The following is a 17,119-nucleotide window of genomic DNA, read 5'->3' on the forward strand; positions in this document are numbered from 1 at the left end:
ATGAGACATTTGTTAAGTGAGCTTTGCCCCATTTTGCAACCTTTCTTGCCCCAGTTGTTAAGTGCATCATTGCATTTGTTAAGTGAGAAACCTGGTTGTTAAGTGAATCTGGTTTACCCATTGGCTTCACTTGTCAGAAGATCACAAAAAGTGATCACATGACCCCAGGAAATTGCAACTCTCCTAAATATGAGTCAATTGCCATCTATATAATTTTGATCACTTGACCTGGAGATTCTGCAATAGTGGTAAGTGTGAAAAATAGTTATAAGCCACTTTTTTTAAGTGATATTGTAACTTTGAACTGTCCCTAATTGAACTGTTGCAAGTCAAGTACTACCTGCATGCTTCCTGAGAGAATTTTGAAGGAATATACACGGAGTGGGCTACTAGCCGGGACACCTAAATGGGCTCGCCTCCACGGCTCAGGAGGTCCCGTGAGTTTCAGCAGAGTTATGCTTCTGTGCCCATGCAAGTAGCAAAATCGTGCACGGAGACGCAGGTGAGCCCATGTTCCAGCAAGGTTTTTTGCTTCCGCGCATGCACTTGTGTCTCCACGGGCACACCTGCATCTCCGTGTGTGATTTTGCTACCTGCACGGGCGCAGAAGTATAACTCCACTCGAACTCACAGGACCTCCAAAGCCATGGAGGCGAGCCCAATTAAGCGTCCCGGTTAGCAGCCCACCCCTGAATGTACAGTAGTTGCAGAAAAAGTTAGAATGAATGTAATGTTACAGCATTTGGGAATGACCTTTGGAATATTAACAGTAGAAGATCGTCCTGTTCTTTGTCTGCACTATCTTGATGGGCTAATAATGGGAAGGGGACGACAACGTAGAAGACGTAGAAACCAGAGAATAAAATGATCAGGAGATTTGACTTGCTGAGGTATTGGAAGAAGGCAGTTCAGAGGAATAGGGATATTATAAGATGGGAGGGGAAAGGGCTTGATGTTTGGTTTCTGGGTGGTAGATAGGAACCAAAAGAGAAACCATTTTTCCTACTGAAAATACAAGGGTCGCCCAGAAAGTAATGCACCCCATTTTTTTTCTCAGCCTATAGTAATGTGAAACTTTAGATATGCATTATTTGAATTGTCAGGAGTGCGTGTGTAAATTTTGCATTTCTTCAAACAGATAGCACAGCTGCAGTAGTGTTTCGAAATGGTGTCTGTAAGTAATGTACGTTACAAGCAGTGTGTCATCACTGAATTTCTCACTGCAGAGAAAGAAACTGTTGGGAACATTCACAAACGTTTGTGTACAGTTTATGGAGAATCTGCAGTCGACAGAAGTACAGCATTTGGTGTACATAACAGTGCATAAATGGCTTCGTGACCACAAGGAGTGCTACCGGCAGGGTACCACTGGAGGAAGGCCATAGAACAGGACGGAGATTACATGGAAAAATAGGCAGTGTAGAAGAAACATCATTCTTTCTTGTGTGTAAGTTTCATTGTGTTCAATAAAGAGTTGTTGAAGAAAAAAATGTGGTGCATTGCTTTCTGGGGAACCCTCGTATTAGAAGGCAATGGTCCCCATTGCTCCAAGGTTGGATGAGAGCTTGAGTCTGAGGCAAGAGTTTGAGTGGGATGTTAAATGGTTGGGATAACCAGACTGTGTGCTATTGAGGCCAGGGAAATACTCACGAAAGCTACTTCAGCTATAGGACCAGTACAATCCGCTCGACCGACACCAATTAAATAACGCCCAGAACCTTTAGACAATTCAGGATTAGCATCTGAAAAAACATAGAAGAATTAGGCATTCCTTCCAACACAGGAGCAGGACTGTGCAGAATTTGAAATTTAAAAGCATATTTAAGTGCTTAAAGCTAAGTTGACACGATTGAAAGAACACTGCTTGAGAAATTCAAAATTAAGCCCAATGAAATGAACCACAGCATGAAGATTTCAGTCATGGTTACGGCAATAAGCCAATTGTGAGGAGCGGTATTTTGATTCTAAAAGCATGTAAAGTTTGGTACCTCATAAACCTGGTTAAAAAAAACTAGTTAACTTTCTTCTTTTCCTTTAGGATTTTTTTTTACAAATTTTATTTCCAAGTTTGATAGTCAACAAAATCAATGATGGAATGCAAGATTATGATATCTGTCTCTCAGTATTGTTAATAGATCCCAAAGAAGCCAGTATGTTTGCTTTTAAACAGACTGCATCCCATTATCCTTATACTGTACTCAATGATGGGCAGCCAAAATTTTTACTGCCACACTGTGTGGCTTATTCTGTGAGTGTGGCTTGCTGGCCATGTGACCAGGTGGCAGTGGCTTGACAATCATGTAACCAGGAGTGGCTTAAAGGTCATGTGACTGTGTGGGAGTGGCTTACCGACCAAGATAAGTTTTCAAATAGGTGCTTGGACTCTTTTTCAGTTGATTAAATCACATTATTTGAATAGCAGCAAAAAGGACTAATGATAGACAGCATTATATGTTGAGGAGCACAGTAACGTTTTAAGGTTTTTGTGTTGAATCCACAAGGTTCAGTATGATATCAGATTAGGCAAGTAGCTCAATTTTCTTTAATTGCTATAAAAGTTCAATTCCAGATAATGATTAAAATGATTAAAGCATTTACGGATAAAAACATACTATTTAATTATTTCCTATTTAAAAAGTAATTAAGAATCATACTAAGGTACAAGAGAAGGAAGGACAATTAAAAAATTAGTGCATAAACTTATTACCTCCACTGCATTTGCCCCCCCCCCCCATGGGGGCAGCAGTCCATTACTGCTTACCGTATATTGGATTTTGACAGTAATATATACAGTATCTGATTGGTTTCTGATGCTGTCTTGTTTTTTTTCTTTTGTTTTGGGCAAAATGGAACCCAGGAATTCCGGGGAACCAAGGGAAAAGTATAAATAGTGCCATATTTAGAAGAAAATGGGAAATTTAGGAAATTTTGAGTCCCTTGGGAGTAATACTGTATTTCAAGGCACTTACTATATCTTGATTTTTTTAAAAAAATAGCTTAGTTTTTTCCCCCTCCTATTTCCCCCCATTAATATGCCTTGCTATATCCATGCTTGTCACCAGAGTACAATCTTCAACACTGCATATAAACATTTACTTTATTTGGCAGTTGGTAATGTAACCATTACCATGGGATAAGAAATGCAATTTGAGAATTAATGTTAAACGCCTAATCCTTTTCTAATTTTATCCGAGGACCATCCTTTCTTCAAAATCCTCTGGCCCAGTGTTTTCCCTTCATTACAATCTCATCTTTCTTCTTTTTTAAATGAGCATAAGGGAACATGAATACTCTGGGGGTTGGGGGAAATCCTATGAGGGAAAATGAATGGCCCAAAGTCATCCCAATCCCATCCTTAGGAGGAAATATCTCAGGTGCAATTGATAAAAACTTCATGGACACCACTATTCCATCATTATTACAATACTGATAGAAGATGTCCAGAGACTTACCATTTGGCTGAACATAAAGTACTAAGAGAGATATGATCAGTGCTAGAACTACCATCACGATGGTAACAGTAACAATATCAAGAGCAATTGCTGATTTGGATTTTTTCATCAATGGAACAGCAACTATGAAAAGAAAATAGAAGGAAAAGCTCAAAAGAAGTATGGGTAACCTCAGTACGTGTCTTATATATCTTTGGATGACATCAAATATTTTGTACTCATGAAAAAGGAAACCATACACAGTCTGACAGACAGGAGTCAACCTCAATAAGAGATGTGGTTAAGGCTGCAAGGTGGATTACAGAATATCCATAACTCTGGCCTCCAGTTATTGAATACTACCACTGGACCTTGGACAGCTGCTTCACATTATTCAACTTCAGCAATAGCACTTATGTTTATTTATTTATTATTCAGAAGACATAGGTAATCTGGTCCTAAGGCAGGTACGCCACCCTGAGTCACCTCAAGAAGGGTGTCATAGAAATCTAATAAATAAATAAATAAATAAATAAATAAATAAATAAATAAATAAATAAATAAATAAATAAATAAATAAATAAATAAATAAATAAATAAATAAATAAATAAATAAATAAATAAATAAATAGATAGATAAATAGATGGATGGATGGATGGATGGATGGATGGATGGATGGATGGATGGATGGATGTAGGGATTTGTAGAACATAACCAGCACTTTGAATTGTGCCCGGAGGCCAATCGGCAACCAATGCAGCTTACTGAGTGATGTTGAAATGTGGGCAGATCTTGGAAGCCCCACAATAGCACAATAGTCAATAGTTTGCGCAGCTGCATTTTGCACAATTTGTAGTCTCCAAACACTCTTCAAAGGCAGCCCCATGTAGAGAGCATTTCAGTAGTCAAACCTCAAGGCGAGCATGAGTATCTGTGAGACGTGACCCCCATCCAAATAGGGCAACAATTGGCGCACCAGACACTCCACAGTGCTTTACAACTGCCTCTAAGTGTTTTACAGAATCAGAATATTACACCCAACAATCTGAGTCCTCATTTTATTGACTGCAAATGGATGAATCAGCCTGGTGAGACTTGAACTGCTGGCAGGCAGCAGGCAGCACAATTAACCTACAATGCTGCACTTTAACTACTGTGCCACAGCGACTAGTAGAGCCTGCCTTAATTTTTTTTACATATGTAACATGCCCAGAGCTTGGTTAGCTGCTTTTTTAATCAACAAAAATTAAAATAAAACAGAGGAAAAGAATGCACAAAATTATTGAAAAGAGGAGTGTTAGAAAAAAGAAAGAAAAACATATAAAATGCATATTTACAGATATGCATATACCAAAACAGATGATGCTGAAGCTCAAAAACAGCCACCAAATGAGAAGATAGGACTTGCTGGAAAAGATTCTGGGAAAGATTGAAGGCAAAAGGACAATGGCAGAGCGTTAGATGATTGGACAGTGTCACTAACACAATGTGCACAAATCTTGGCAGACTCAGGGACAGTGGAGGACGGTGGGGCCTTGCCCGCTGTAGTCCATGGGGTCTGTTCTGTGCACGACCCTCAGATCGAAACCCATAACTCAAAAATCTTTTATTTTATGAATAAATCAAACTTTTTATTGATATAAGCACACATAATGAAAAACTGATTTTAAACGCCCAGGAACAAGGGAGTACAGTATTTTCTCTTTGGAGCAAAATGTCAACAATGTCCGGGAGAGGCATTATATCAAAACATTGAATCCATGATTTATGGAATTATATTATATTATATTATATTATATTATATTATATTATATTATATTATATTATATTATATTATATTATATTATATTATATTATATTATATTATATTATATTATATTATATTATATTATATTATATTATATTATATTATATTATATTATATTATATTATATTATATTATATTATATTATATTATATTATATTATATTATATTATATTATATTATATTATATTATATTATATTATATTATATTATATTATATTATACCATATTATACCATACCATACCATACCATACCATACCATACTATACTATACTAATTCTATTCTTATTATTGTCAATACAACACAGCAAACTAGATCACTATGCTGGATTTCATATTTCATCACCAGTCGGGTGCTTCCCAAGCGTGATGTACTGGCAAATTATGTTTGCCGATCCTAGTAAAGTGGCATTTTCAATTGACAGATGGAGATTTTGTCAATTCCTATGGTTTTCAAATGTCCGCTGAGATCCTTTGGCACTGTGCCCAGCGTGCCAAGGACCCCTGGGACCACTTTCACTGACCTATGCCAGAGTCGTTGCAGTTCGATTTTTAGATCTTCGTATTTCACTAATTTCTCTAGCTGCTTCTCCTCAATTCTGCTGTCTCCTGAGATTGCGAGGTCGATGATCCACACTTTCTTTTTCTCCACAAACAGGATGTCCAGTGTGTTATGTTTCAAAATTTGGTCAGTCAGAAGTCGGAAGTCCCACAGTAGTTTTGCTTGCTCATTTTTGACCACTTTTTCGGGCTTATGCTCCTACCAGTTCTTTGCCACTGGTAGATGGTAGTTCTGGCACAGGTTCCAGTGGATCATCTGTGCCATAGCATCGTGTCTATGCTTGTAGTCAATCTGTGTGATCTTTTTGTAGCAGCTGAGTATGTGATTGATTGTTTCATCTGTTTCTTTACAGTCTGCACTTCGGATGGTCTGTTGATTTTTCAATTCTGGCTTTGATAGCATTCGTTCTAATGGCCTGTTCTTGTGCCGCCAGTATTAGTCCTTCTGTCTTCTTTTTGAGTGTTCCACTTGTAAGCCATGACCAGATCTTTTCTTTATCCACTTTGCCTTCAACCTTCTCCAAAAACTGGCCATGCAATGCTTTGTTCCACCAGCTGTCCATATGACATTGAGTTACATTTTTTCTGTACTGGTCCTTAGTTTGCTTCACCTTGAGAAGCTTCCTACTGTTGACCTCTATCAATGCTGGCTATTCTTATTCTTATTATTTATTAGACTTGTATGCTGCCCCATCCCAAAGACTCAGGGCGGCTCACAGCATACAATATAAAACAGTGAATACAGAGACAAATCTAATTAATTAAAAACTACGTAAGCTAACCCCCCCCCCCCAATATATTAAAAATTAATCAACAAATTCAAATCGCAGCCATACATCATAATTATTGGCCAGGGGGTCTAGATTTAATTGCCCCAAGCCTGGCGACATAAGTGAGTCTTACGACTCTTGCAGAAGGCAAGGAGGGTGGGGGCAGTGCAAATCTCTGAGGGGAGCTGATTCCAGAGGGCACGGGCCCCCACAGTGAAACCTCTATACTTTTATATTAATCTATTCAGCAAACCTCCAAATAGCTAGAGCTATTTGTTTGGTTTTTTGAGGCCAAACTCTTTTGATTGTGAATTTTATTTTATTTTTTGGTCAACAAGTCAATTACAATTCGATAAGAGATAGAATGTAAATAAAAAGAAAGCCATTGTCTTGAACTGGAAATTATAAAAGCACCCTTACCCGATGAGTGGTTGCAGAGGATCAGAAAAGAACTGGAGATTCCAGTATTTTACTGTGCAGAATCTAGGCCCTTCTCCTTGTTGGTCATCAATACTGAAGGAAACACAGAACTATCAAAAAGACATGGTAGCATAGGGAGACAGTTGAAGTGGCCTCTAACTGCATTCCACTGAGTAAGAAAAGTTTCGCATGTTACTCTCACTTTTATACTGTTACAATATCAGCAATGCTTTTATAATCTATCAATTAAGAATAGCATTATCTAACTAGGGTTCCTTGATAACCTCTACTTTATCAGTTAATACTGGGGAAGATAAACAAGTAAGCAAGATCATGTTATCACTTCAACTTTGAACTCCTAATTTCCTGAAATTTACAGTATTTAGTTACACTACAATGTCCGTATGTATGTCAAATTTGTGTGTGTGTGTGTGTATACACACAAATATATACAGTATGTCACAGAAGTGAGTACATATATACTTGCATACATACATACCAACTGTTGGTTCTAAAACCCATCACTACCACTTCATGCACAATGCTTCAGCGCTGTTCTCCAGTGGTTCTCCTCCTACCTCTCCGGTCGGTCGCAGTCGGTGTTAGTGGGGGGTCAGAGGTCGACTCCGAGGTCTCTCCCTTGTGGGGTGCCTCAGGGGTCGGTCCTCTCCCCCCTGCTATTTAATATCTACATGAAACCGCTGGGTGAGATCATCCAAGGGCATGGGGTGAGGTATCATCAATATGCGGATGATACCCAGTTGTACATCTCCACCCCATGTCCAGTCAGTGAAGCAGTGGAAGTGATGTGCCGGTGCCTGGAGGCTGTTGGGGACTGGATGGGTGTCAACAAACTCAAACTCAATCCAGACAAGACGGAGTGGCTGTGGGTGTTGCCTCCCAAGGACAATTCCATCTGTCCATCCATTACCCTGGGGGGGGAACTACTGACCCCCTCAGAGAGGGTGCGCAACTTGGGCGTCCTCCTCGACCCACAGCTGACATTGGAACATCATCTTTCGGCTGTGGCGAGGAGGGCGTTTGCCCAGGTTCGCCTGGTGCACCAGTTGCGGCCCTATTTGGACAGGGAGTCATTACTCACAGTCACTCATGCCCTTATCACCTCGAGGTTCGATTACTGCAACGCTCTCTACATGGGGCTACCTTTGAAAAGTGTTCGGAAACTTCAGATCGTGCAGAATGCAGCCGCGAGAGCCATCGTGGGGCTTCCCAGATTCGCCCACGTTTCTACAACACTCCGTGGCCTGCATTGGCTGCCGATCAGTTTCCGGTCACAATTCAAAGTGTTGGTCATGACCTTTAAAGCCCTACATGGCATTGGACCAGAATACCTCCGGAACCGCCTACTACCGCACGAATCCCAGCGGCCAATAAGGTCCCACAGAGTCGGCCTTCTCCGGGTCCCGTCGACTAAACAATGTCGTCTGGCGGGCCCCAGGGGAAGAGCCTTCTCTGTGGCGGCCCCGGCCCTCTGGAATCAACTCCCCCCGGAGATTAGAACTCCTCCCATCCTCCTTGTCTTCCATAAACTACTTAAGACCCATCTATACCGCCAGGCATGGGGGATTTGAGACACCTTTCCCCCAGGCTTATTATAATTTATGTTTGGTATGTATGTGTTGTTTGGTTTTTTAAATTGATAGGGTTTTTAGTTTTTTCTTAATATTAGATTTGTGCCTGTACAATATTGTTTTATCACTTGTTGTGAGCTGCCCCGAGTCTTCGGAGAGGGGCGGCATACAAATCTAATAAATTATTATTATTATTATTATTGTTATTATTATTATTATTATTATTATTATTATTATTATTATTATTATTATTATTATTATCCTGGGTGGGTGGGCATCCTGGCCACCACTACTGGTTCACTGAACCAGCTAAACCGGAAGCAACCCATCACTGATACATACATACACCGTGGTATGATAAAGGCCTTGGAATCCAACGTTAGAAAATTGGAATCTAAGGTAGAATCTGGTATAGGAGAACCATGCAAATAAGAATAGCAAAAATATGCCTATCATCAAAAGTGAAGCAAAGAAAGGATTATGAGCTATTGTTTTTATTGCTCTTTTAACCAGGTCATGCCTGATAAAAATGACAGTGTCTGACACAACAATGCACTGTAGATCTTGTGAATCAACAGGATATGGAGCCAGCAAGTGTACACCTCATTTCTGAGCAGTTGCCCCAGAGAAATTCCACAGTCACTCCCTCCCATGAGCTACAAGAAAGCCTTTATTTAGAGAAAACTCCCTGCATCCAGGGGTGGGCTACTGCCTGGACGGGTGGGGGATGCAGTGGGGTAGCGAAAATGGAGTCCACCCCAGAGCACCCAATTTGCACTGAAAGATGTTGAAAGAAAATGCAGGCCATCCTATATAAGCCACGCCCACATTGTGATAGTAAAACTTTTGGTAGCCTTTCACTGCCTATATCCCTGTAATGGTATCTGCAATGACCTTGAGAGGATGGGGGGGGGGAGATGCTACCTAGTGAATGATCAGATGGGAAGGGAGGGAGTTTAAAGCTACATAAACTGGCTGAGATAAAAACTCAAGAAAGGAAGCTGCCTAGTTTGTCAGGCTGAAAAAAGAGAAGGCGGAAGATTTGCAAGATTTTGTTAATGTAGCCTTACAATAAAGTAGAATAAGCTCATTTGATCATATTTTCTATTGGTTTACTTGGGAAGCCTGAAGGTTCAGTACCTTCTTCCCCAGGATTTCCCCCCCCCCCAATTTTTCAAATTGCAAATGTAACCTTATGGGAAAAATTGACATGAATTTACTGATGAAAAAGAAATTCTTACACAACTGACATCTTGCTTAAGCAATAAAATAACATATGAAAGTAGATACCATGGGTTGTAAACAGCAACTTTTGTGCTGAAGGTTAAGAATTGCGAAGATAAGATTTTTCACTGTACACAACACCATTAAGTGTTATCAGACTTTGTTCTTTAGGACATGATGGATTCGATAAATTTGCAGTGATAAGAGTTGTTTCCAACTCTTGAGTCTTTACCAACAAATCTCATGAATCCCAAGTGTTGTCAAAAACTGTAGTGTTTGCTGATATAATCTCCAGGCTAGAAAATAAAATTCAATGGATTTAGAAGGCATCAGATTGAGAACGGCTGAATTCATCTATTGATCCCAGTTCAACAAACAGTTAACTATGAAATAGTGATAACTTTCAATCACATTGTCCATGGTTTGAATTGGATTTGAACCTCATGCATACTACACATCTCATTGGAAGGAATTGAAATTTCATACTCTTGTAATCTCTGAGGCTACAAGTATTTTCATGACCTTGAAAATGTCCTTGTCAGGGTTCCAAATAGCATCCAAAATTGAATCAGACTGCAAAACAAAGTATTCCTCTAAATTCCAATTTATTAGCAGAGTGATGTTGGCACATCTGGACGATATCCAAATCTGAAGTTCCGAGGTTTCTCCACCCTAGTCCCCACACTCTAATCCAGTGATGGCGAACCTATGGCACATGTGCCACTTGTGAAAAGTGACCAGGTTGTAACCTCAGCAAAGCGGGACACAATTGCGAGGGGGGGGGAGGATGGGTTGGCAAGGTCGGTGTCCCTTTTAAGCCCCTTTTAAGACCCAGCCAATGATGCCTTCCCCACCCCTATGCTTCTCTCCCACCCTGGCTTTCACTTCACTCCACAGTTTCCCCACGGTTTGATTACAAATTTGGTGTACATGGAGCAAAAAAAAATTCTCTTTCTTTTTCTTCCTCCCTTTCCTCTCTCTTTCTCTCCTTCCCTCTTTCTTTCTCTCTCTTCCTTCCTTACTCTCTTTTTTCTCTCTCTTTCTCTCTCTTTTCCTTCTTCCCTTTCTCTCTCTCATTCTCTCTCTCTCTTTCACGACGCTCGGACCTGGTAGGGGGGAACTAAATCATTCTTTTTGTTGAAAAGCTTCTGCAACAAGGTGGGTGTGGGAGGCATTTTGGGACTGTGATGCTCTGTTCCGGCCGGGGAACATCCCATGCAAGCGACCACCCTTTGCGCATCTGGGACAGCCAGCTCAGTTCTTCGACTCCATTCGGTGTGATAGTCATATGTCAAAATTTAATCACTTGTAGCAGCCACAGCTGAAGAAAATGGGAGGGAGTGGGGAGGGGAGGAGGTGGAGGAGGAAGGCGGGGTATTGCACGGGTTTCCCTGGCCATGGATTGGCTGGCTGGCCCAACACATGTGGGGCAAAACCCCTATCCCTGCTTGGCTCAGCAACGTGGCAGCCCTTGGATGTTTTGGTGAGGAGAGAGAAACTGAGGGAGGGGAGCGTGGCCTGTTAGACAAATTAATTCGGATTCCCAAAAAATCAGGACTTTTTTTAAAAAAACCATGGGATGCTGAACAAATTGGCAAAAAGTGGCACTGTCCCACGAAAAGTGGGACATCTGGTCACTTTACACTTGTGGCACACAGAGCTATGTCTGCTGGCACATGAACTGTTGCCCTAACTCAGCTCCAGTGTGCATGCACATGCTGGCCAGCAGATTTTGGCTTGCACTGAGGCTCTGGGAGGGTGTTTTTGGCCTCCAGAGGGCCTCCAAGGGGAAGATATTTTAGCCCTCCTCAGGCTCCAAGAAAACCTCTGGAGCCTGGGGAGGCTGAAAATTGGGCTTACTGGGCCCAACCAAAGTCTGGAAATAGGGGACAATGGGGAGCGTGTGCACATGCATGGGGGATGAAACAGCATGGGTGTATCATGCGCATACGCAGGGGCAGGCGGGCATTGAATTATGGGTGTGGGCACTTGCATACACACAATAGCATGTGCAGATGTGTTTTTGGCATCCAAGGAGAAAAAGATTCACCATCATTGCCCTGGTCCATCACGTTAACTCAGGGGTAGGCAAAGTTGGCTCCTCTATGACATGTGGATTTCAACTCCCAGAATTCCTGAGCTACCACATCTACTATTGATAGACAACCACTTCTACTGCAGATATCTGATGTTAGACATGCTTTCCAGAATGTTAATATCCGGAAGGCAGCTGGGCCTGATGGAATCACGAGTTGTTAGGGACTGTGCTGCAAAGCTAGCTGGAGTGTTCATGGATATTTTCAATCTATCCCTGTTGCAGTGCTCTATCCCTATCTGCTTGAAGACATCTACACTGCTCAAAAAATAAAGGGAACACTCAAATAACACATCCTAGATCTGAATGAATGAAATATTCTCATTGAATACTTTGTTCTGTACAAAGTTGAATGTGCTGACAACAAAATGAAATTGATTGTCAATCAGTGTTGCTTCCTAAGTGGACAGTTTGATTTTACAGAAGTTTGATTTACTTGGAGTTATATTGTGCTGTTTAAGTGTTCCCTTTATTTTTCTGAGCAATATATTATAGTGCCAGTCCACAAGCAGACAGTAATGGTGTAACTTTGACATCTGGTGTCATGAAGTGTTTTTCATGGTCTTGGTCTTAAACTGAGATTGGTCTTGAACTATTCAGTGTTTCTCAAATAGTGGGGCAGCCCCCCCGGGGGGGGGCATGGAGCAATGCCAGGGGGCATGTGACCCCAGGAATGTGCTTTTATTTGCCACAGGAAGTAGGGGGGGTTTTGCACTGAACCATAACACACAACACAGAGCAGGAGATATGAAGTGCAGACAACAAACCTTTAGAGACACCATGGAAAAATATTTAACAGGGATGAAAAGAAAGGAAAGGGATGGAGATAGACAAGCATAAGTCTCCTGAAAGCTAAGACGAGGAAATATGACAAAATGTATGTAGCACTTAGTTTCACTGTGATTATGGTGGGAGACAAGAAAAGACTGGTATGTTTACTGTGTCTAAAAATGTTGGCAGTGGACAACATGTAGCCAAATAAATTAAAGCATCACTTATACACATTACACCCCAATCACTTGAGTTTTTTCAGCAAAAATGTGCTGAATATTTGTTTGTTTGTTGCATTTATATGCTGATCATGCCAAAACAGGCTAACAACAGTTATAAATATAATACAGATAGAAAGAGCAATAAAAAACATCAATAAAATCTACAGTACAAAAACTACTATATAAAAAACCATACGTACTAACATTCAATCCTAATTCCAGGCCTGCTGGAAAAGCTAGGTCTTGATGGCTTTCCAGAAGATTGGCAGGGAGGAGATAATGCAAATCTCTGGGGGCAGTTGATTCCACAGGGCTAGAGTCACCACAGAGAAGGCTCTTCCCTGATGTCCCGCCAACTGACATTGTTTAGAGGATGGAACCTGGAGAAGGCCAACTCTGTGTGCCCTTACTGGCCAAAGCAAAGTATGAGGGAGAAAGCAGTTCTGTAATAGTCTAGCCATTTAGAGCATTGAAGATAATAACCAACACCTTGAATTGCATTCAAAGACCGACTGGCAACCAATGCAACTCACTTAAAGATGGAGTGCACGCACCACGGCATTTTGCACCAGCTGAAGTCTCTGAATGCTCTTCAAGGCTAGCCCCATGTAGAGTGCATTGCAATAGTCAAGATGAGAGGTGATGAGGATGTGACTGACAGTGCAGAGCGCCTCCTGGTCAAGGTAGGACCACAACTGATAAACAAGATGAACTTGTGCAAAAGGGCCCCTAGCCACAGCTGAGAGATGTTGTTCTAACAATTGTCCCAGCATAGAGTTGGGGTGGGGGTGGCGCGAAGTGTTTACTTCTTCTGGGGGGGGGGGCACAACAGAAAATAATTGAGAAGCATTGAACTATATTAAGGCTAGTCTTCCATCTACTTTAGACTGATACCAATTTGCATATAGGAGCAATAGATCAACTGATGATGCTACGTCTATTTTTCTCCATACTGTATTGAATCATTTGGAATAACAAGGAACTTTCCCTCAACACTGTCAAAGTATTTACTAAGTCTGTACAGTACTACTATTACTACTAGTTTTTCTCATCATTCCTATCACCATTTCCTTCCACATATGACTGTGACATGTCATTTATATCCTTAAGATTTTTATAAATATTGATTGTTTCCTCATTGCTTATCTGACCCTTATAACAATCATTAAGTGTTGTACTTCATGATTCTTGACAAATGTATCTTTTATTTTATGTACACCGAGAGCATATGCACAAAGAAAAATTCCTTGTGTGTCCAATCACACTTGGCCAACAAAGAATTATATTATTATTCTATTATTATGTAAGACTGTTATCTGTGGATTATAGCTATGCTTTTAACACCATTTTACCCAACCAGTTGTTTCTTAGAATGTCTAATTTGGGTATAAATCAGAGTATTTGTTTGTGGGTAAAGGATTTTTTGACAGATAGACCACAATCAGTAAGGATGGGACCAGATCATTCTTTCATTCAGATACTAAGCACAGGAGCCTCCCAGGATTGTGTGCTAAGTCCTTTCCTTTAATCTTTGTACACATATGACTGCACCCCACTGCATAACACCAATGCAATTATTAAATTTGCAGACGACAGTGGTGGGACTCATTAATAAGAACAACGAGTCTGCTTATAGAAATGAACTATAAGGGTTGTCATCGTGGTGTAAAGAAAATAATTTACACTTAACACCAAAAAATTTAAAGAACTGATAATTGACTTCAGGAGGAAGAAAGATGTATACTCACCATTGCACATAAATGGCAAGGAAGTGGAGAAGGTTGGTAGTTTCAAATTTCTGTGCACTTATATCTCAGAGGACCTCTCATGGACCTCTCAATGTCAACATGCTTGTGAAGAAGGCACAAAGGAGGCTGTACTTCCTGAGAATGCTCAGGAAGATAAATTTATCTCAGCGTCTACTGCTATCCTACTATCCCAGTACCATTGAGAGTGTCTTGACATAGGGCATTCTTGCATGGTATGGGAGCAGCTCTGTAGCAGAAAAAAAAGCTCTACAGAAAATTATTTAAACTGCCCAGAATACCATTGGCCTCCAACTACCCGCCCTAGATGATATCTTCGCATCTCGCTATTCTAGAAAGGCGCATAACTTTCTAGGAAGGTGCATAACTTGTTAACTTACAATCTCTTTGAACTGTTGCCTTCTGGCAGGAAATACAGAAGCAATTAAAACTTGGACCACATCTTTTCTAGTTTTTATCCCAGAGCTAAACTCGCACTTAACAACAAACTAAAGGGTCACCATCAGCTGTTGGACAGTATTACTTGGGTTGTTGGGTGATTCAGGGTGGGGAATTTGTGGCGGGTGGGGCATTTTTTAAAATTGTTATGTGTGGTTGGACTGATCTCTAGGTGTCACATGACTTTCGCTGTCAATGACAATTTGTTGACAATGACAATGAAGTATTTATATTTTATATTTATATAAAACCCAACATATCTTTTGCCCTTCTTACAGGTAGCCCTCAACTTACAGCCAAAATTGAGAGGAGAATATCTGTCACCAAACAAGAAGGTTTTTAAATGAATTGTGCCCAATTTTATTACAATTTTCCCCAAAAATAATTAAGCAAATCATGCAGTTAAGTTGTTAAATTAATCCAGTGTATTCCCACCACCACCATCATTGGCTTTGTTTGTTGGAAACTGCCTAGGAAGGTCACAAATTGTAATCCCAAGACCTCAGGTCACTGCAACCATCATTAAGGACAATGCCTGTTGCCAAGTGCTTGAATTTTGATCACATGATCAATGTGGGGGGCGTTGTAAGTGTGGGGACCGGTTATTAGTCAGAACAATCACTAAACAAACAGTTTTAAGTCAAGGACTGCCTTGAGTTAAAATAGTTCATTCAGTGACTGTTCAAAATTATAACAGCACTGGAAAAATGACCTGTGACCCTTTTGTCCACTTATGACTGTGCAGCATCCCTGTGGTCATGTGATTTACATTCGGAACTGTACAGATAGAGGCCACATAGAGATTGTGTGCAGCAAACTGCCTACCTAAAATGGGCTTTTCATACCTATATGATCTCACCCAGTTCACATAGCCAGGATCAGTGAAGAGCTGCAAAATGTTTTACTACCACACTGGCCGTGGCTAATTTTGTGGGTGTGGCTTGCTGGCCATGTGACCAGGTGGCTTAAAGGTCATGTGACTGGCTTAAAAGTGGCCATCTTGACATCACTCACATCAAGGGTTTGGATTAGGGTTAGGATGCCTGGCTTCTCCTTGCCTCAAAGAGATACAATTGCCCTATTTATTTACTATTACTGAACATCCAAAATATACTGTTTATGTGTACATACATATTAGACACAAGCACATAAAAATATACATTATCTACTATATAAACTATATGTGTATGTACACACACACACGCACACGCACACGCACATGCATAGCTCTTCTAAAATTATGCACGTTCAACCTCATTTCCTTTGATAGAAAAAACTGGCCCAGGATGGTGTAGGACACTATCCCTGGATGGTATGTTATTATTATTTTATTATTATTTATTAGATTTGTATGTCGCCCCTCTCCGAAGACTCGGGGTGGCTCACAACACAACAATAACACAATACATTACAAATCTAATAATAAAATTAAAAAATCAATTTAAAAACATTAATAACATAACCAGTGTTCTAAAATCACCAACTACACAATTGTACACATTCAACCCAGTCCATCATACAACAGAGGTCGGAAAACACAACAAAGGGGGGGGAGGTAATTATCCCCATGCCTGGCAACAAAGGTGAATCTTCAGCATTTTACGGAAGGCGATGAGGGTGGGGGCTGTTCGAATCTCTGGAGGGAGTTGATTCCAGAGGGCCAGGGCCACCACAGAGAAGGCTCTTCCCATGGGCCCCGCCAGCCGACATTGTTTAGTCAATGTGACCCGGAGAAGGCCAACCCTGTGGGACCTAATCGGCTGCTGGTATTCGTGCAGCAGAAGGTGGTCCCGGAGGTATTCTGGTCTGGTGCCATGTTGGGCTTTATAGGACATAACCAACATTTTGAATTGTGACCCGAAACTGATTGGCAATCAGTGCAGGCCGCAGAGTGTTGATGAGACATCGGCATACCTAGGGAAGCCCATGATTGCTCTTGTGGCCGCATTCTGCATGATCTGAAGTTTCCGAACACTTTTCAGAGGTAGCCCCATGTAGAGAGCGTTGCAGTAATCAAACCTCAA

At 40.8% G+C, this 17,119-nt stretch overlaps 1 protein-coding gene across 1 annotated transcript in view; it reads right to left on the reverse strand.

Moving 5' to 3' along the window:
- The window catches only part of LOC139168583 (putative neutral ceramidase C), a 95,750-nt gene that overhangs the window by 61,145 nt on the left and 17,486 nt on the right, over window positions 1–17,119 (reverse strand). Inside the window, exons 4-5 of the mRNA XM_070754206.1 lie at window positions 3,453–3,575; window positions 1,651–1,742 (exon numbers count right to left, since the gene is read on the reverse strand). Of these exons, the coding sequence (XP_070610307.1) occupies window positions 1,651–1,742; window positions 3,453–3,575 (215 nt within the window). The remainder of the gene's footprint in view (window positions 1–1,650; window positions 1,743–3,452; window positions 3,576–17,119) is intronic.

The sequence above is a fragment of the Erythrolamprus reginae genome, chromosome 5, assembly GCF_031021105.1.
Source record: "Erythrolamprus reginae isolate rEryReg1 chromosome 5, rEryReg1.hap1, whole genome shotgun sequence".
Classification (NCBI taxonomy): domain Eukaryota; kingdom Metazoa; phylum Chordata; class Lepidosauria; order Squamata; family Dipsadidae; genus Erythrolamprus; species Erythrolamprus reginae.